Below are 20,625 nucleotides of genomic sequence, written 5' to 3'. Positions count from 1 at the left end.
TGCTGATTTGCTGTGCACTATCAAAATATCTTCCTCCAAGGTTTTGTTTCTGTTTTGGCCCCAGATCCGTCCAAGGGACTTTCTCACCAGATGAAACAGGGGCAGCAATTTTCACAGATTCCTCCTTCTCCCTGTTGCCCCACAAAATTCTGCTTCAGAGGGTTCTGGGGTTGAGATTCACCCAACAAGTCATTGTGCAAGGGATTCCTCTTGTGCAGTGGGAGTCCCTCCCCACCCTCGCACCTCTCCTGAAATTGACTCGGGGAGAAGAACTCCCAAAACAGTGGGGGAGGGGGGAGAGGAGAGGAGAGGGGGAGGGGTGTTCTGTCTGCCAAGCTGTAATGTTTGTGCTGACTTTGATCCAACTTGTGGAATTAATAACAAATAGGCTGTAAATCACCCATTCAATAAATCTTTAAAACGCCCCAGTACCAGTTTCTGTTCCTGCAAGAGAGGCTTTAAAACTGATTCACTATGAGTTCTTCAGCTGGGATAGCAGCAAAACAAGCTATACCTGCAAACATGTTTTTTGTGTTTTTTTAAACAACGGCACAGGAAGGCTGAAACAATTCAAGAGTGCTTTGCCTACGCATCCCAAACAGGCTGATACTTCACTTAATTTTAATTTTTTAATGCAACAAATCCAACCTAATCCCCACCCCTCACCTTCACATGAAAACAACAGAGAAATGCTGGACTGAAACAATTTGATAACACCATTTTGCCTGCTTGCTCCAGAAAAAACCTGACAGGATAGAAGGAGAGAAGAAAAAAGCAACTGGGCTGGTATATGATTTTGAGTGGAATAACTTGACATAAAGTTGACATAAAGTATGGTTCCAGGAATGGAAAGACAGGCGGATAAGCCAAAGCTTCCAGCAATATTTTGTTGGAAGAGTGATATACAGTATGTAGTAAAGGTAAAGGTAAGGGGACCCCTGACCATTAGATCCAGTCGTGACCGACTCTGGGGTTGCGGCTCTCATCTCACTTTATTGGCCGAGGGAGCCAGTGTACAGCTTCCGGGTCATGTGGCCAGCATGACTAAGCCGCTTCTGGCAAACCAGAGCAGCACACAGAAATGCCATTTACCTTCCCGCCAGAGCAGTACCTATTTATCTACTTGCACTTTGACATGCTTTCAAACTGCTAGGTGGGAAGGAGCAGGGACCGAGCCACGGGAGCTCACCCCGTCGCGGGGATTCAAACTGCCGACCTTCTGATCAGCAAGCTCTAGGCTCTGTGGTTTAACCAACAGCGCCACCCGTTCAGCTAATATTTGAAGTGTAGTGCAATAGCCTAATAGAGAGTCCCTAGGGCCAATTGCACTGTTGGCAATGAGCTGTATTAGCTCCCCCCAGAAGAAGAAGAAGAAAACACTACTTCAATAGCCACTTTGGCTACATTTTACACCACCCAAGTACTCAAAGCGTCCAGAGTGAGGGTGAGGCAAGGGGCAAGGGCAAAAAAATCTGCACACTTTCGTGCTACGGTGCAAGAAGGATGGGAAGCTTTTTCCATGTTCGATCTCACTGTGACAGCAGCAGCATTCTGATTTTTTGCACTCCCCCTGGGCCCATGTCCCTGGCGAAGGCCGGCTTCGCCAACCCCCAGGTATGCTTCTGCTAATAGTGCGGAGACTGAAAAGGCAAGCTGACAGGAAGCTATAGTTCTGGAAGTGGCATTCATGTCACGTGAAAGCTCAAATGCAATGTGGAAATGAGCACTTCGCAAAATGTCATGAAAATGGAACAAACTGCAGTGTGAATGCAGCCGGCGTGAATCTGCTCCACCCCTCCCCCTTATTTTCTCCCCATCCAACAGAACAAGGATAGGTGATCTGAAGGAGCCTTCCACAGGCTACTTTCCGCCCCCATTTGCAGCAAGCGATGACTTACCCTGTAATCGCTAGAGGTGACGTAGAAGATGGGCAGGAAGGCCAGCCAGATGATGCACGTGGTATACATGGTGAACCCAATGAACTTGGCCTCGTTGAAATTCTCAGGGCATTTCCTGGTCTTGAAGGCATAGACTGTACACAAGACTATCAAGAGCACATTGTAGGTGAGTGAAATGAGCATACTGGAGTCTTGGTTGTTGCACTTGAGTGTGACAATGTACCTTTTGTCGGGCTCAGTCTCCTTCCGAGTGCCGGGAGTCTCCACCAGGAGCCAGATGATGACGATAATGAGCTGGCAAGAAATCAGAGCCATGCAGATGACCACTTGGGAGGTGGGGCTGATGAACCTTGGGCGCTGCACGCCCTCCTTCACCCCGCTGAAGATCCGAGCGATGCGGTTGGTCTTGGTCAAGAGGGCCGAGTAGCAGACGGCGAAGGAGGTCCCCAGCCCCAGCCGCCGCAAGGTGCAGACCGCCGTAGAGGGCTTGGCGATGAAGATGAACGTCATGCTGTAGCACATCAGAACCCCGGTGAGCAGGATGTAGCACAGTTCGCGTCCGGAGGCCTTGACGATGGGAGTGTCATTGTTCTTCACGAAGACGCCGAAAACAAACAGGGTGGAGATGAAGCCGAGGCAGGAAATGCTGACTGGTCCAATAGCCCAGACGTCCTTCCAACGAATGTACTCTTGGGGTAGCTCATAGCATGCGTTTAGCATCGCGTTGGGCCAGTAGCCAAGTCCACAATCGCTGCAAGTGAACTCATCCAGCAGATATTCGTAAGGCTGGCAGGGAATGCATATCCAACAGCACATGTCTCCTGGCTGCATGCTCTTCATTTCATTCTTCTTGCAGGGATCACTGCACTGGGAAACAGGGATGGAGGTCTTCACCCAGGGGATGAGGCTTGTGTTCAGGATGAGTCCTTCTGCCCAAAAGCCCACTTTCTGATAGCGATACCTCCCGTTGGCTCTGTGGTAGTTGAATATATTGTAGCGGCCAATCCCATCCCCACAGTGGTCAAATCGAACTGTGCTTTTGGTGTCTAATGATGGTCGAAAGGGAGCTGCGAAGCAGAAGAGCAAAGACTCATTTAAATGATGGAAAAGCTAAATGATTAGAAAATCAAATGTACACATATAATTGAATCGAGCGCCACACGTACCTGTCACTCTCCTTTCCAGGGCATGTCTACAGAGGATTAACTACAAAGTGTTATCATACTTTGAAATAAATCTACTTCTGACTAATGGGACTGACAGAAAAATGTTTCACTAAGAAGAGGGGGGAAACACATTTGTGCAGAAAATCCTATTTCACTAGAATGCAATGTATAGAAACCCATTTTTGGTTATTTTTAATTACAAAAATCAAAATGGATATTCAGGACAACATGTTAGAAATGAACCAAATCCTAATAGGTTGCTTTGTCCCTTTTGACCTTACAGTTTCAGTTGCAACTGCCATAATCATCTGTTTAAGCATGCTAAATGTGCTCACATTTTCTGTTCTGCTGTTTTTCTTTTCATTTTTGTTATTTCAACACATAATTTCATGTTCCCAGGCATTGTGATGTTACAGACGTGTGTCTGTTGCCCCTACTGTACTTGTTTGTATAGGCTCAGCATACCTGTGGGTGGAATAGCCCTAAGGACCAATCTAGACGTGACAGTACAGTGGTACCTTGGTTTAAGAACAGCTTAGTTTATGAACAACTTGGATTAAGAACACTGCAGACCCGGAAGTAGGTGTTTTGGTTTGTGAACTTTGCCTTGGAAGCAGAACATGTTCCACTTCCTGTTGAGTGTGTTCCATTTGTAAATTGAGTCCCCTGCTGCTATGGGAAAGCACACCTTGGTTTAAGAATGCTTTGGTTTAAGAATGGACTTCCGGAACGGATTAAGTTCGTAAACCAAGGTACCACTGTAGTCACATGACTGGCTTCATGTGCTTGTTTTTCCTTTATTAAACAGCAGCCACAAGCCTCCTGATCTAGACAAGGGCCTCAGAGGAGCCACAGTGTTAAAGCCTCCCTCCACCAACCTTGCAATCTCAGTCTAGATTAGGGCTCTTCAGGGCTGCCCATTAGAGAGAGAAAACAGGCAAGAAATGGCTAGTTAGATGATTAACACCGTGTCTAGGGAAGATGCAATGTTGTGAGGACTTTCCCCATTTCCTCCTCCTCCTTATCAGGTTGTGTGCTATAAGGCCACTGTGAGTGCTTGCTGGTCAAGAGATGGAGCAGAAATGGAGAAAGGCAACTTTCAGGCTAAGCTTTGTTCCCTTCTCAACAGCAGATCAGAGTTGCATGCAGACCCAGAATCAACAACCTTAGAAGGAATTTGATATCAAGCTAAAGCAAGCATTCTGCCAGGGCAAGCATTTTGGCTGGCCAAATGGAGCAACCCCACATCTCCTCCCTCCCATTGTGCTGTATGTGCCCATACAGAAAAGCGCATATTCCCCCCATATAATATGAGAAATTGCCATGAGGCCTCACTGACCACCTTAGGGTGAAGCAGCACCCTTCTTCTCCCATCACACCCCAAGCCTTTATTTTCCCACACCCCAAAGCACAACCTCGGCTTACCATCAAATGTCACATTCAGCATGAATTCCTTGTAGAACCTCTTGCCATTCACAGGCTTCATGGGGTCGCAGAGCTTGGTGGCGTTGGGGCACAGCGCTTGGTACATGTTGTGCAGGGCGTGCGCCATTGCGTAGACCGCATTGATTACAAACATGATCTTGGATTCCTGCTCAAACTTGCCTGTCTTCAGGGAGAAGCGGCTACAGTTCTGGCTGTGGAAGCTGCACTGGAACTTGTGTTCCCAGAACTCCCGGAACCAAGGGTTTCGGCTGTTGTTGTAGGGGTCAAGGTTCCGGAAGTACACTGCGAATTCCTGCACCGGGTAGGAAGCCAATTCAATGGTGATAGCTCCCTCAGCTATTGGCTCACTGCCAGCCACCACACTCTCGAGAGCACCCCAGCCATCACTGGCCACCCACGTGAAGGACACGTTGATCCTCTGAGCGGCTGCCAAAAGCTCTCGGGCATCTTCGCTCCGGGTGAATAGCACAACCACCCTTGCGCTGGGCTTCTGCAGCAGGGCCTTGATCACCCCGTCAAAGGTCTTCTTGTTCATGGAACGGCCCACTTTCTCAGAGGTGGCGATGCAGATATTGCGAGCCCGGGCTTGTTGCTCAAAGGCTTCGATGCCTGTTTCTCCATAGTCGCCTTCTGAGGCCACCGTGGAGACGTAGGTCCAGTTGAAGAAACGCAGGATCTCAGACATAGCCTTTGCCTGGTAGAAGTCTGGTGGGACAGTGCGAGCAAAGTAATCGTAGCGAGTCTTGTCGCTGAGCTTGGCACTGGTGGAGGCATAGCTGATCTGGGGGATCTGGAATAGTCGCAGCAGGTTAGCCACCTGAAGGGAAAGAGAAGAAGGAAGGAAGGAAGGAAGGAAGGAAGGAAGGAAGGAAGGAAGGAAGGAAGGAAGGAAGGAAACAACTTGATGAGCAACACATAAGTGGCAACAGGAGAAATAGCATAGTTATGAAGCAGCAGTGATGATGAAGAATACTCTACCTGCTCTGTAGAGGAAAATGTGATAATTTAAACATAATGCCCCAGAAGACTCTCCTGTTGACATTTGAAAGAGGAGGCAGTTCATAAACCTCATGTTTCCCAGATCTTAATGTGAGCAACTCTACCCTGAAAATTCAATTTAGAAATCAGACCAAACCATGGTTAACAAAGTTTAATTATGGTTTAGTTTGGGGCCTGAACTGACTTAAAAAGCATTTGCAGTCAACCAACAAACCAGAAACCACTGCTTGAAGTAGGTTTTCAAACTATGGTTTCTGCTGCCAGTGGTTTGGCATGACATCTGACTTGACATGCCATAGCTATAGATATCCTTCTGCCTTCAGATGCTGCTTCACCATGTGAAGGAAATGAGCAACATGCATTTAAGAAGCTGAGTCCAGAGAGGATGGAAAATGAAAACGCACAAGCTCTAAATTAAAGCATGGTTTGCCTTCTATGCGATTCTCAAACCGTGGTTCAAATTCTAAACTGTAGTCAATGCAAACCATGGTTTGGTGTTTAGAACAAAATTGATCATAGTCTGTCAGTATACAGTGGTACCTCAGGTTACAGACGCTTCAGGTTACAGATGCTTCAGGTTACAGACTCCGCTGACCCAAAAATAGTACCTCGGGTTAAGAACTTTGCTTCAGGATGAGAACAGAAATTGTGTGGTGGCAGTGTGGCGGCAGCGGGAGGCCCCATTAGCTAAAGTGGTGCTTCATATTGAGAACAGTTTCAGGTTAAGAATGGACCTCCGGAACGAATTAAGTTCTTAACCCAAGGTACCACTGTATCTGGTTTAATGTGATGAGGAAGAGAATGGAAGAACTACAAGGCACAGGTACCCAGATGGCATTGCATAAGTTGGCATCTGAACCTTCAGCAGGCAATGCATACATACTTCCTAACTTTTTGGTGTGAATATGAAGACAAGCAAATTGTTCTCTAAAAATCAGAGCTCACATTCAGAGTAAATGATATGCTCTGTACCACACCGAGATGTATCTGCCCCAGTAGAGGGACATACTGATGGTCTAATATTTAAACCAGTGCAGGTTGGTCCATTAGGGCAATTGGGATGCTGCCCCACCAGCTTCAGCCTGCCCTCAGCCAGCCCTCACCTGCCTGCCTGCCTTCTTGCTTACATCCAGCCCAGAGCACTCCCTGTCAGCTTCCTTTTCTTCAGTCTCTGTGTTTCCCCTTGCAAAACTCAGAAGGAAGGCAAATAGGAGCAAAACTAGAATTAGCTGGTTCTGCTTGCCATTGACTCTGGCTGGCTCCACCTACTTCCGGGCTCCCTGCCTCCCACTTCACCAGTCACACCAGCCACCCAGGATTAAAACATTTGCTGTTGAAAGCATATCCTTAATATTGCAACCCATTTCTAAGGCATTAGGTTAACAGCGGTTAACATGGTTGACCTTATTTGCCTTGTCTGAGCTAATCATTTATGACACATCAATGCTACACTGATGTTTCTTTACTATGGATTTAAACTGTTTCGTATGCAGTGAAAATCTTTGCACAAACGTCTACTGGATGTTGGAGCGCACAAAGAATAAATGACACAGAGTGACACATGTTCGGTGGGCACCTTATGTCTGAGCCACACAGAATACAAGAAGTGTGATGTCGTGCGGTGTTGAAATGGCCTAAATCATCTTCCTGGACCATTGAAATTAACCCCCTGCTGAGACGAATAGGGCATTTAATGGGGACTTTCATTGTGAGCTTCTTGCAGCTTCTTACAGACAGATGTGAACTCATAAATACATGGATGGCATTTTGGACACATTTTCTCTGGAGCTGCAATAGCTAAAACCCTGGGGTTTAATCTCGATCAAATCAATAGGCATTTGCCACTGGCCTCAATGGGAGGTGGATTGCAAGTGGCAAGATAAGATGATGGTGAATTAGGTAGCACCTTCATACAAAAATCTGATACATGTTTCCCACTATATGTTCTGACCTACATATGACTGACTGCATGGTTAGCCCTTTATAAGGAACTAGGCTAAATCACACCAAGCTACCACAGTAGAAAAATAAAGCAGGGTCTGTTATGTGGTGTACTCAATGAGCCACTCTTCCCATTAGTTTCAAGTTACAGACTCTTTATAATTGGAGACAGCAAAATAACAAGCCTCTCTAGATTGTCAGCATCATGTTTTGGTTTGTAAAATCCTTCTTTCCTGGCATGTGGAAGAGGCATGGCATTGATTGTCACACACGCAGGAGCACTTCTAACCATGACTGCACATGCAGCCATAACAAATGTATGCATAAGGCATCCTATTGACAGCCTCCCAAGCTCTCTGCATGCATAATTGGTACAAATGTCCATCACATTTGCAGGATATTGCTCAAAGGCAGTACTTTGCAACAAGAAAAAAGCTAATAGAAACCTGCCTCCTAATATGAGAGCTCGCTCAAGGATGACCATCTTGGAATGCCAATTCTGAAATCATTTTGAATTTTTACTATGGAAATGTTGCAATTTAGGCTGTGGGGGGGGCACCCTGCCTCGCCTATATTAAATATCACATATCTATCTGATTACTACGAAACAACCACATCAAGCACTCTCAAAATACACTACTTTTTGCAATACATCCAGGAAGAGGCCTTTGAACATTTCTGAGAATCTTATTCCTCTATCAGCATGTCCTTGCTCACTCCAGCCCCGTGGAAACTGAAATGTTGCATCCGGTCTATTAGGCAGACTCAGAAATTAACGCCTCCCTCCCCAGATCATATGCAATGCATGCACACACACACACACACATATACAATGCAACTCAGTATCAGAAAGTAACATAGTATGTGTGCATTTATAGAGTACCCAGGGGTATGGTCAAAGAAAAGGGGAGGGGGAACCCTCCTCTCTAAGGCAATCTTAGCAAAGAGTTGTTTAAACACCAAGTTATGAGCATATCTAAGGAGTCTGAACAAAAAGGAAGGACTAGAATTGCCAACTCTCAGAAGAAGATTTCTGGTCTACTCTTTTGCATTAACAGCATATATATGAAGGCATCAGCAGGTGGGCCATTATCACCTACTAAAGTAGTATCTGTTGTTCAAGCTCCTGTAAAAAGGACTATAAAAATATGGAAACCCTAGGAATAATCTTCCTGTAAATATAAAGTAGTAGGTTTATTATTATTATTATTATTATTATTGATCAATACTCCAGCATTTATGCACATAACACAGAGCTATATATTCCAAAACAAGGAATTGCACCAAATCTAAATTACTTAACATGTCTCTTTAGTTATTTGAAATATTTTTTTCTGCTTTTTGACCAAAAATGCCCAAGGCAGGTTGCAACATATGTCTGTCTGTCTGTCTGTCTGTCTGTCTGTCTGTCTGTCTATCTGTCTATCTATCTATCTATCTATCTATCTATCTATCTATCTATCTATCTATCTATCTTTCATCTATCATCTATCTATATGTCTGCCACCTTCTCTTGTCAAACTCTTGGGTCTTTCAGGGATGTGGCAGGCAGAAACTCAACAGATGATGCATGGAGCTTCAAAGAAATGGATATCTTCACCTGTTGAGCTTGCAAACCCTGAGGATATTTCTTATATTTCCTTGATGACGTGGTGCAAAGAAATCCAAAGCTGTTAGCTCTAATGCAGTAAAGGTTGCTGAAAACAAGCTGTTACGACTGAGGCCTGAGTTTCTCCAGAGCATTCGTGACCAACGGCTGGAATAGTTTACTCTCGGTCATTATTTTACACTGTCATTATTTCCCTTGTGGTCTGAAGCCGTTCTCCAAGCCGTTATGGAACTATATCTTACAGATTAATGGTGTGCTTTTATTCTTCAGAAACCACCGCCAAACAAACAAACTCCGGCCTCACAGGAATGCTGTGCAGTGACACTTGTCCTTCTCCGCTGCACTGACTAGAAGGGGAGGGGAGCGGCTTCTGGCTCTGCAGAAAACGACACAGTACGATGCGCTCACTGTGCAGCAAAGCAGAGCCGTAGGCCACTGCGCTGTCATGAAAACAGTTGGAATTCAGGTCCTGCAAAACTTCTGGGAGAAGGAGAAGTTTCAAAGCTATGAGAGAGTGGCTTGGATTTTCAGGATCAAGCTTCTGCACCTTCTTTACTGTGTCCAAGATCTTCTCAATGACCTCAGCTGAAAGGTTGGCTGCCCCTGATTTAGAGAAGGCAAACACTCTGCTGTGAGTACCATGCAAACCACCTGGGCTATGTTGGCCAATGGGGTCAAAAGCTAGTGGACAGTGGACAGCAGTTGAGCCGATACATTCTCCACAGAGAAGAGGCTCACCTACAAAATATGTCAAAGAGGACATTGAGTCCAGCAAGCTAGAAACCCCAATAATCATTGTGGCTGGTGATCCTGGGCACCAAAATAAATCCAGTACTGAGGACATGCTGTTGTCCCCCTCTTTAAAATACTTGTGGAGATCTTGATGAAGAATGAAGTCAAGGAAGCCGGGGCAGTCCATCCCCTTTCTCCACCTGGGGCAAAACAGGAATATGCTGCCATTACCACTTCTGCCATGAGGTGGAATGCCCCCACTCTCGCCAAATTTAGGGAGAGAGGGGGCATTCCACAAGGCCTTGGCACTTGTCTTCTCTGCCCCGTGGGTGAGGAAGATGAGCTGCAACACTTCATGCTTGTAATGCCCCGCTCTTGCCCCACCACTCGGTGAGAGGGTGGATGTGGGCCATGTCAGAGCCAGGGCATCTTCAGTGAAAGCCCTCTATTCTCCCCAGTAGCCATGGAGGAATCTGAAGAAGCACTTCTGGTGAGAATTGATGGCCAGGCACATGTGGAGACAGGCTCTCCTCCAGGTCCCTGTTGGCAAGCCTTAAAGGTCAAGATCAGCATTTTCAAATGGGCCCAGAACCACACTAGTAGCCAGTGGCGTCAGCAAAGCAGTGGTGAAATATATATATATATATTAATTCCCAGCACAGCTTGTTGTCTACCAGCCATAATCTAAACCAGTGGCGGGGAACTTGTAGACATAGTTAGGCCTGGCACGCCTCCCCAATTTCCCCCACAAGGCTGTTTCGGCCAAGCCACACCCACCTGGCCTACACCAAATGTCATATAGGATGTCAGGTGGAGAGCAGGGGTTTGCAGCACTGGGAACCAGAAAATCACTATCAGTACAAGCACTGGCAATTAGCTGGTCATCAGTGTCTGAAATGCGCTGTGCCTTTGCCCATGCAATTTGATCTCAAACCACGCAGGCAAAGGAAAGCAGATTACCTGACATCACTGTGATGTTGGGTGATTTATAGGTGGGTGGCGCTGTCCATCAGCTTAAGTTGGCCCATGGAAGATAAGGGAGGTAAGGATCTGGCTTACGGGCTGGAACCAGCTCCCTGCCATTGTTCTAACTTAACTGCAGTTTCTGAACTGCACTTCCTGAGAGTCAGCCCCATGTAAAATATTGCAGTTGTCTCACCAGGAGGTTACCAGAGAAAGGGGTTGACCAAGACTAGGGCTGATATACCACAAGTTAGATATCAGACATGATGTGAGGTTATGTAATAAACTCAGGTAAGTAGAAGGGACGCGGGTGGCGCTGTAGGTTAAACCACAGAGCCTAGGACTTGCCAATCAGAAGGTCGGTGGTTCGAATCCCTGCAACGGGGTGAGCTCCCGTTGCTCGGTCCCTGCTCCTGTCAACCTAGCAGTTTGAAAGCACGTCAAAGTGCAAGTAGATAAATAGGTACCGCTCCGGTGGGAAGGTAAACGTTCTTTCCGTGCGCTGCTCTGGTTCGCCAGAAGCAGCTTAGTCATGCTGGCCACATGACCCGGAAGCTGTACGCCGGCTCCCTCGGCCAATAAAGCGATATGAGCGCCGCAACCACAGAGTCGGCCACGACTGGACCTAATGGTTAGGGGTCCCTTTACCTTTAATTAGTAGGGAATTTGTGAGATGATGCTAACATACTAACGACAAAATGTAAAAGCCGGAAGGAATTTTGTGGAAATGTCTAATGTGTAATGTTAGTGTGGAAGATCACAGAATTTAAGCAGAAGTGGTTGCGTGGGGTAAAAGCTTCCAGTATATTATTAGGAGGGAGAATGACAAGCACCTATTACAGTCTGAAGCCAAACTAGAGCAGACAAAGCAGTACGGTTACGGTTACTATGGATGCTATAACGTAGCTCATGTAAAAGGCAGCAGAAGGGAGGCTTCACTAATAAGGTTGTTGCAGATCCATTCCTGTAAGAGCCGCAAGGCAGGCTACACAATTCTACGACTGATGTAGATCACAGTGATGTACAAGCAGATGTTGTGCAGGGAGAAAGCTAATCTGCTGCCTTTGTGCCTGGCCTAAGAGCCCTTTCGAAAGAGGAAAAACTGAAGAGCAAGTCAAATAATCTACCAGCAGTGAAAATGTGCACCCAGAGCTGCGGATGGTGCTGCTGCAGTCTGCGACTCAAACTCTCCACTTGGTCCAGATGCTCTGCAGTAATGCTCATTATCTTCAAAGGGGAGAAATCCTCACTAATGAGGTTGTTAAAAATACAGAGTACAAAAGAGGCAGGCTAGAGGAAAAAGCCCTGCCATCTGATAGGCTCTTCGGAGTTGAGAACCAGAACACACTTCACAGCTCTGGATGTGTCAAAACCTTGCTGCATAATTAACATGCACAAATAAATTTTAAGCAGAAAATTACATTCCATAGCGGCAAGAAGGCACCCGAGATGGCAAATTGCCCTTCAAGGACTCCCCACCGGCAGTGTCAAGGGCATTTGACCTAAAGCCTCGTGTTTAACTGTATACGCTGTGGGGAATGGGAACAATCTTCCACACCTGCCAGGCTTGATTTTAGAATTATTAGCATGATGTTATAATTTCATAACCCCTTGCAGAACGGGGCTTTTGCAAGACTCAGTGCAAAACTCCAGGCCATTTAAGACCTCTACAATAACGCAGCCATTTCTCTCTTGCTAATGGACTGTTGTTTATTTAACAGCTATGATCGTAATTATGGTAGATTGCCTCTGTAACACCCGGGGGGTGGGACTAAGTAGCTCTTTTGTTCAAATGTTAAAAAAGATCTGTAAAAGTAATTCTAGTTACCAGTTACTGAGACTTTAGTGAGAACAATTTATCTCTTGTCACCAACTTGTCTTTAGAGCCATAGCATGAGACTCTTAATCTCAGGGTCAGCTGTTTGTGCCCCATGTTGGGTGAAAGATTCCTGCATTGCAGGAGGTTTGGACTAGATGACCCTTGTGTTCCCTTCCAGCTCTACAGTTCTTGGATTTCATTTTTATCTAAGGGAAAGCACAGATAAGGTAAATCCACTTCCATACTGCATTAGGCTACAATTATCCCCACAGGTTCCAATAGGTGTTTGTGTGCCTACAAATTTGGAAGCAAAACAAAGCTACCCAACATATAAGGGAGTGGTTTCTACATACTGGGGGACTCCCTTAGGTAAGGACAGATTTAACTAACCAGTCCCACCAGTGGAAGTCCACACAAGGACTTTCACTCATGCAGTGGGGCTCCCCCCCTCTCATCCCCACATGCCCCTTCAGATCTGCTCTGGAGGATCAGGAGACAGCCCCCAGAAGAGCCCCCAGGGGGAGGAGAAGGCAGATCACTTCCATCAGACAAGCAGAAGTGCTTGTGTTGCTGGTGATCAGCTTTGTGATATGCGCCGCCGGGGTGGAAAGATCCACCCAGCACCCCCAAATTTAGTTTAGCCCCCAAATTAACTAAAATGAAGAAAAAATGCAGCTCGTGGAATTCATAGTGTGTGTGTGCTCTAGGTGCGTTTTTGCGGAAATGTGAAACTAAAATTGCGTGCTGAAACGCATGTGTAGAAGAGCCCTAAGTACTAAGTAGTTAGTCAAAGAAAATGCCGACAATTAGCGAAAATAAACATTTTTTAAAACGATTTCTCTAAATGAATTTGAACTGTAAGTGATGAAATTCAAACGCAATTTGCAATGTTTTGCTCGGGGTCAGCGGCACCTTTGACACGACTGATCTCGCGCAGCTTGCATGCAGCCGGCAGGAAGGTGCGAGATCAGTCATGTCAAAGGTGCCGCTGACTCACCCCGCTGCCACATAGCAGCTCAATACAATACGTAACATAATATTTTGTAAGAGTTAATTTTGCGTGCACGGCGCCAATGAGAACGACAAGTGCCCTTGTTGACTCGTCTGACAAGTGCCGCCATTCTGAATGCCAAGTATCGCCTCTGGCGCGGTGCGTCTTTGGTAAATGAGTGCACAAAGTCGAAAGTCCTTTCGTGAAACAGTAGGTATACATTTCGGTGATACCTAGATATATACGTATTTTGTGTTTCTAGCTTGATCAAATTTATTTATTATTTCATAACAGGTAGATAGTTAAGAGCTTAGGTGGCTTCAGCAGCGGACACCTGGCACACACCCCCCCCCCCCAGAATTTGGTGCCTGGGTGCCCTCACCCCTTGCACCCCTGGGTAAAGATGGCCCTGGTGCAAGGGGTTCCCTTTCCTTTTTGCTAAAGGTTTTGGACGGCCAGAGATGAGATTGCATGGAGATTTCCACAATATCTCAGTGGTGTGGATGGGGCTGGCTTGAGAGGAAGGACAGGCTCTAGCCACCTTGCAGAACCTCAGGGTTGGCCAGGCTTGTCAGAAGATATTGTAAGCCAGGCTGGCCAAGGTGCCTCTGGGTTGCATTGTCATTTCGCTGCCTGGTCCTAGACTTGGTTGGCCCACCAAGTGCTGTGTTGAACCAGCTGCCCAAAATATTTATTACCCCAGAATGCCTCTGGACCCAGAAAGATGGTGGGGGAATGAAAATGCCAGATGGGCAGAGCTTTGGAGGGTGCCCTGCCTTGTTCCGTTACACACCATGGCTGACCACAGCCCCCCCCCTAAACCTGCCATTCATTCACTGGCATCGTTTGTGGGCCCACCCAGACTGCAGCACCCCAGATGCCCACCACAAAGTCTGACCCTAACAGTGCAACTGCGTCTGGCCATGGGTGTGAAAGAGAAAACAACACTGAGCCAGGTGCGCCCACAGCCATACAGGAAGGGGGGAAAGGATGGTTGTTGTGCCATCAGTTGGCAGGTGCAGTTGCTTGCTTGTATGAACATCCCTCGCCTAAGCTCAGCCTTCTCTGCCAATTAAAAAAAACTGGCTCCAGAAGGAAAACTTCCTCCTGTTTCCATGGTGCATGCACACACAGAAGTGACATTTCTCTAGCCCAGCCAGTTAAGCAATGACAAATCCTATCTGACAGACTCATTCTTAACTAGTGAGAATTAGAGCAGGGGGGTGTCGGCGTGTTCATTATGACATCAGAGTTTACAACCCAGCTCGATGTTGCGATTCTAAGAGAGCTTCACTTGCTAGAAGCAGATCATCATTTCCCCTCGAGACATGGGCTTTCCCTGAAAGAGATGATTGCTTTCTGCAAAAAATGTTGCGTAAGTTGAGTGCCGTGTGCCAATCTTCCTTTGCAAAGTGTCTTAAAGGTAAAGGTAAAGGTACCCCTGCCCGTATGGGCCAGTCTTGACAAACTCTAGGGTTGTGCGCTCATCTCACTCTAGAGGCCGGGGGCCAGCGCCATCCGCATACACTTCCAGGTCACGTGGCCAGCGTGACGAAGCTGCTCTGGCAAGCCAGAGCCACACACAGAAACACCATTTACCCTCCCACTAGTAAGCGGTCCCTATTTATCTACTTGCACCCGGGGGTGCTTTCGAACTGTTGGTTGGCAGGCGCTGGGACCGAGCAACGGGAGCGCACCCCGCCGCGGGGATTCGAACCGCCGACCATGCGATCGGCAAGTCCTAGGCGCTGAGGTTTAACCCACAGCGCCACCCGCGTCCCCACAAAGTGTCCTACGCTACACAAAATACTATGATCAGAAACTGAGTCCTTTGTTGCACTGCCACCCTCATGTCTCCAGTGGTATCAGTGGGAGCTTTCTTCCCCAAGTCAAACAACAGCTGGGGCAGTTGGCCGTCTTTTAGTTATGATAGTGGAGGAGAGGAGGGTGAAACCAGGGGTGGCCTGTTCCATTTAACCACTTGAGCTGAAACCGGACTTGCCGTGCCACCACCCTGCGGGCGCCACACCACACCAGCTTTCCTTATTTGCTTTGTGCGGTGGTGCCCGCAACGCACCAGCAACAGTGCCAGCTTTGAATGACGCTTCTCTGCTGGCGAGGGTGGGGAGCCTGGGCTAGGGCGAGCTTTGCACACTGTGAAGTAGGCACATTCAGATACATCAGTAACCCACACAATCTCTGGAATTAGGATGGAACAACGGAACAGTCAGCTTCTGGAGCATGCCTGAACCGCACATCTATTTTTAGGAAGTAAGCACTGTTTTTCATAAAAAGCAAGATGTAGTGTAGTCAGTTGCTGCACCACCCTCTTGCTCATTAGTCAAGCGCTGGCCTTTTGCACCCAACAAATGCAAAGTTACATAAATGGAAGGGCAGCCATTGGTAAAGAGCTTGAATGCTCTTGTAGCATAAGGCTTAGCAGTCCTATAGACCCTTCTCTATGCTTATATTCCTTTCTTTCTTTATTCTGGCCATCTTTTCATAAGGCTCGCAAAAAATCAACGTCGCCGCCACCACCGCCAACGTCACCACCACCTTCAGTGCCAGAAACTTCGAAAAAGGAAGTTAAGGTACATGCCAGACTTTCTATACAGGCAATTTTGCCTTCCTAGAGGCATCTGGGGGGGCCACTGGGAGAACAAGATGCTGGACTGCATGGGCCATTGGCTTAATCCAGCAGAGCTCTTCTTACGTCCTTAAGCACTTTTCCTGCACTGCCCCCATGCCTGCTTCCAGGTAGGTTGTTTTTTTTAGTGAGGACTATAAGGTTGTGGCCTAGCTGTTAGACACAGGTGGGAAAAGACCATTTTCAACATCCAGTTTGCATCTTTTCAGTTTTGTGTCTTGTTTGGCTGACGGAAACTATTAAATGTCTGACACAATATGACTGATTCTTGTATGAGAGAGAAAACTAACAGGGAAAGGGATTTGTGCCTTGGCCCCTTTCTGCTTATGTTGTAGTGACAACTGAAGAAGAAGAAGAGTTTGGATTTGATATCCCGCCTTTCACTCCCTTTAAGGAGTCTCAAAGCGGCTAACATTCTCCTTTCCCTTCCTCCCCCACAACAAACACTCTGTGAGGTGAGTGGGGCTGAGAGACTTCAAAGAAGTGTGACTGGCCCAAGGTCACCCAGCAGCTGCATGTGGAGGAGCAGAGACGCGAACCCGGTTCCCCAGATTACGTGACTACCGCTCTTAACCACTACACCACACTGGCTCTCCCTACACCAGCTAGACTGAGTCATTGTTTCCTACTTTTAGGCTGCTATTACCATCCAGAAATGGTGGCGTGGTACTCTAGTCCGCCGTAGCCTGCAACACGCCATCGTCTGTGCATGGTTGGTCCAGAAATGGTGGCGCATGATTTCCTTCCGGAGACGAGAAGAGAAAAGGGCAATGGCATTATCGACGTACATTTGGTCTGAGAAGGCTTCTGTCCTCTTGCAATCAATGTTTAAGATGTGGCTTATGAGAACACGGTACAAGAAGTATCAAAGGGCAGCCCAGATCATCCAAAGTAACTGGCGGCACCACAGCTTCCAGAAAACCTCTGGCTCCTATTCTCTTAGCAACCTGAATCCGGATGGCATAGATTTGAACATTGAGATTGTTGTTGAGTAAAGAGTCTCTGTGGAGAAGGTAGAAGAGACTGCTCTCAAACTCAGACCCCAGGGAGTGAAATAAACGCATGCTTTGTCATACAGTTGTACGGCTGCTGTCTGTTTACTGTGGGTGGACGATTGCCATGGATTTGACTGAAAGCAAAGGCTGATCACACTCTAGGATTTGACAAAATGAATGCTGATGTTCGTTAATAGTCCAGGAAGAGCAATGGGTGTCTCTCGATGGGACCCTATTGTTAGATGATTAATTATTAGATTATTTATTAGAGTCTCTGGAATGAGTAAGTCACCAGTGTTTGTAGACTGTGTATGTGTGTCAGCAGTCTGAGGCAGGTAAACACAGACAGGCACAGCAGATAGGTACACAGAGTGAGCCATGAGCTAAAGGCTGGAAGCATCTTGGAAGCACAGTGCTTCTTTCTAGAGATCTGATGTCAGGTAGCATGAGGGTATGGTACTATGGTGTGCATTTTTGTGTTTTTATATTGTAAACGAACCTTGTGCTCCATGGCTGAAGGGTGGTATAGGAATTTAATAAACAATCCTAGAGTCAAAGAATTGTAGAATTGGAAGGGACCCTGAGGGTCATCTCATTCAACCCCCTGCACTGCAGGAATCTCAGCTAAAGCATCCATGACAGATGACCATCCAACCTCTGCTTAAAAACCTTCACGGAAGGAGAGTTCACCACCTCCTGAGGGAATCCGTTCCATTGTTGAATGGCTCTTGCTGTCACAACAAAGTTCTTCCTGATGTTTAGTCAGAATCTCTTTTATTGTAACTTGATAGTTACAAGAATAATAAAAATAGTTTACAATGCATAAATAGCTTCTCACAGACATGGAGTCATTTCCAATGTAATGTTTGGCTTCCGCTGGACAGCTCTTGGGATGTTTCTTCTGGGCAAAATGTGTAAAAGAGTTTAAATGGGTCGTTCGCATGCAGCACACCCCTAACCAATCGATGAATTGAGAAGTTCTGGTGTTCATTGTGTAGTCGTCACTCAGAATACTGCATGGATGAACCATTCTGACATGATATTTTCATGTGCGAACATCTAGGAACATTGGAAGCTACCTTATACCAGGTCAGAAAAATTGCCCAGTTTGCTCATCAAGAGACTGGAACTGGCTTTCTAGGCTCTCACATCACATCCTAGTCAATCCTTTTTAACTGGAGGTGCTGAGAACTGAACTTTGGGATAGCCTGCATGAAAACATATGCTCTGCCATGAAACTATGGACCCTCCACTAAACTAACATCCCTATGAACCTGTGCCCCCACCCTCTAACCTGCTGTTATTGGACTACATATCCCATCATCCCTGGCCTTTGGTCATGCTGACCAGGGCTATTGGGAGTTGGCATCCAGCAACATCTAGGGGGCTTGATGTTCCTCACGGCAGCCATATTAGGAATTCTATAGAAGCTGTGCCGCAGAGGCAACACTTTACTACAAAGCTGGCTGCTTGTCCTCCTCTGAGCCCAAATTGCGATCCTTTTGCACTATGACAATGTGAAAGGAAGGGTAGTTTGGGGGTCAGTCTCTCTCTCTCGCTCTCTCTCTCTCTCTCTCTCTCTCTCTGTGTGTATGCACACCACACCAAGGACTATCAGAGCAGGGCCAGGAGGGCCTCAAGCTCAAAGGAGGCCTCAAATTCAGCATTTGTTAAGCTCTGCAACTTGTTTTTATGCACATCGGACCGAAATGCAACATTCACAGTTTAGAACATTTAAGCAAGTAAGAATCGTGATTTGGCAAAATGCTTTAAAAATTTTGCTTAACTGATACAGATAAAGTTATATTAAAGAGTTTTAAATGGCAATGACTCAGCAGAAGGCCTACCCCCCCCCCAATATTATGACTGTGAAGTATTATGACCCACATTTCTCTGTGGCAAGAAGTTTGTGCTGGATCATTCTGTGAGCCAAAGTGGTAGCTTGGAGTCAGAGGCAGGCCCTTCTGCCATCTGTTTTTCTTTTATTTTGGAGAATGTTTGGTTGCAAAAAAAAAACAAAACCACAGTGAAGAACTGATGGCGTTCACCACATTTTGTTGCCTGGAAGGCCTTTTGAAGAGGAGGAGAATGGGAAGCTCTCCTTTCCCCCTTCCCTCATTGCCTAGAATTCCTTCACTGCTACCTACCTAGGCAATTATAATTCCACCATTGCCGCAAGTGTGCCTAGGGGACATTATTCACTCATTGTCTTTTTACAAAAAGGTTATGGTCATTTTGAACCTTAAAACAGGAAAAACTTTGGATCTACCTATCCAAAATTTGGTAGGGTTAGTCTCTTGGCTGGCAACTATGTACCTATGTGGGGAAAAACTCGGAAATTTACAGCTGTTCTGGTTTCCGGGCAGAAGTCAATGAGAGGACTGTAGCTTTGGTTTTCCTAATATTGTGAAGATCTCCCAAACCAATCTGAGGTGAATGTAGCCCCAATCAAAAGCACTAGAACAGGTTCTGAAGTCAAGTGGATGAGGGGAGAGTTCATGTAGTTCTAGTGCTTCTCCTTGTCTGCATCCCCAAAAAGTTCTTATAACAGTCAAGGTTCTGAAGGATAAATGGATAGGATGGATTGAACGAGAATACAGTTGTAGATAAAATGCAAAACTTACCACTCTAGCCAAAACTGGGAGGAGAGAAGAGTGATACTGTATAAGCAACTATTCTAACTAGACTAGTAGTGTAACTAACTAAGACACAGGAGAGGCAACAAACTTTTTTTTTTAATGAAGGGACAGGAATGGATTGTGAAGGATGGAAAAGAGTTGAGAGGGCTTTGCCCATGGAGGGTCTCCTTGAAAAAAGAGGGTGGAAACAGTTTACTGCCTATGGGTGGGCTTTTTCAAAATGGGTGGTGAGTGGGAGAGAAGAAGCATTGGGACTTATTCACCTCCTGTTTGCTTTCCTGGTCTTGCAGAGCAAACAACAGGACCTAATCTCCCCACTGAGGAGTGACTGGAAAACAGGACAGAGAGTGGAAAAAACAAGGGGACTGACTGGTGTGTTGTTGTGTTTACTGTGTTTGTTTTGCTACCTGCCAGCTACATCAAACAAGTATGAAGCTTTTGAGTGTGTGTGCATGTGTTGGAGCGGAGGAAGAAGCATGGGAACTACTGTGCTTGCTTTGCTGCCTACCAGCCATGTGGAGCAGTTGGCAGACTTCTTGAATTTGTGTGTGTGGTGGCAAGCTTTAAAAATATATATATATGGGAATGTAGGAGGGAGAGAAGCAACTGCTTGAGATGGGCCTCAGCTGAATGTTGGGGTGAGGATAAGGGAGGATATGGCAACTCTTCCCTGTTCCTGCTGCATGCCCCATAGCAGGAATTGTTCCAAAGTTGTTGTTCTTTTTGGGGTGGGATGCCAAATACAGAGGCATCTTTTTCCTGCTGTCTGCCCCACAGCAG

General features: G+C 46.4%; 2 protein-coding genes across 2 annotated transcripts in view; one reads left to right on the top strand and one right to left on the bottom strand.

The window, feature by feature from the left end:
• GRM2 (glutamate metabotropic receptor 2) overlaps nt 1–20,625 on the bottom strand; it is an 85,676-nt gene that overhangs the window by 15,143 nt on the left and 49,908 nt on the right. The window contains exons 3-4 of the mRNA XM_082214496.1: nt 4,490–5,327; nt 1,899–2,965 (exon numbers count right to left, since the gene is read on the bottom strand). Of these exons, the coding sequence (XP_082070622.1) occupies nt 1,899–2,965; nt 4,490–5,327 (1,905 nt within the window). The remainder of the gene's footprint in view (nt 1–1,898; nt 2,966–4,489; nt 5,328–20,625) is intronic.
• IQCF6 (IQ motif containing F6) lies at nt 14,791–17,288 on the top strand. Its single transcript, XM_082214616.1, has 3 exons — nt 14,791–14,939; nt 16,072–16,155; nt 16,847–17,288. The coding sequence occupies exons 1-3, from the start codon at nt 14,805–14,807 to the stop codon at nt 17,204–17,206; spliced, it is 579 nt and encodes a 192-aa protein (XP_082070742.1). The 5' UTR covers nt 14,791–14,804; the 3' UTR covers nt 17,207–17,288.

This window comes from Podarcis vaucheri (genome assembly GCF_965113315.1).
Source record: "Podarcis vaucheri genome assembly, chromosome: 2".
NCBI lineage: Eukaryota > Metazoa > Chordata > Lepidosauria > Squamata > Lacertidae > Podarcis > Podarcis vaucheri.
This window is presented reverse-complemented; position numbering and strand designations above follow the sequence as displayed.

Excerpts from the sequence above, each read along its gene's own strand:
- IQCF6 (XM_082214616.1), top strand. The coding sequence starts at position 14,805 with ATGACATCAGAGTTTACAACCCAGCTCGATGTTGCGATTCTAAGAGAG. Across the intron at positions 14,940-16,071 it reads CTTTCTGCAAAAAATGTTGC|GCTCGCAAAAAATCAACGTC; the intron begins GTAAGTTGAGTG and ends TCTTTTCATAAG. Across the intron at positions 16,156-16,846 it reads CTTCGAAAAAGGAAGTTAAG|GCTGCTATTACCATCCAGAA; the intron begins GTACATGCCAGA and ends TCCTACTTTTAG.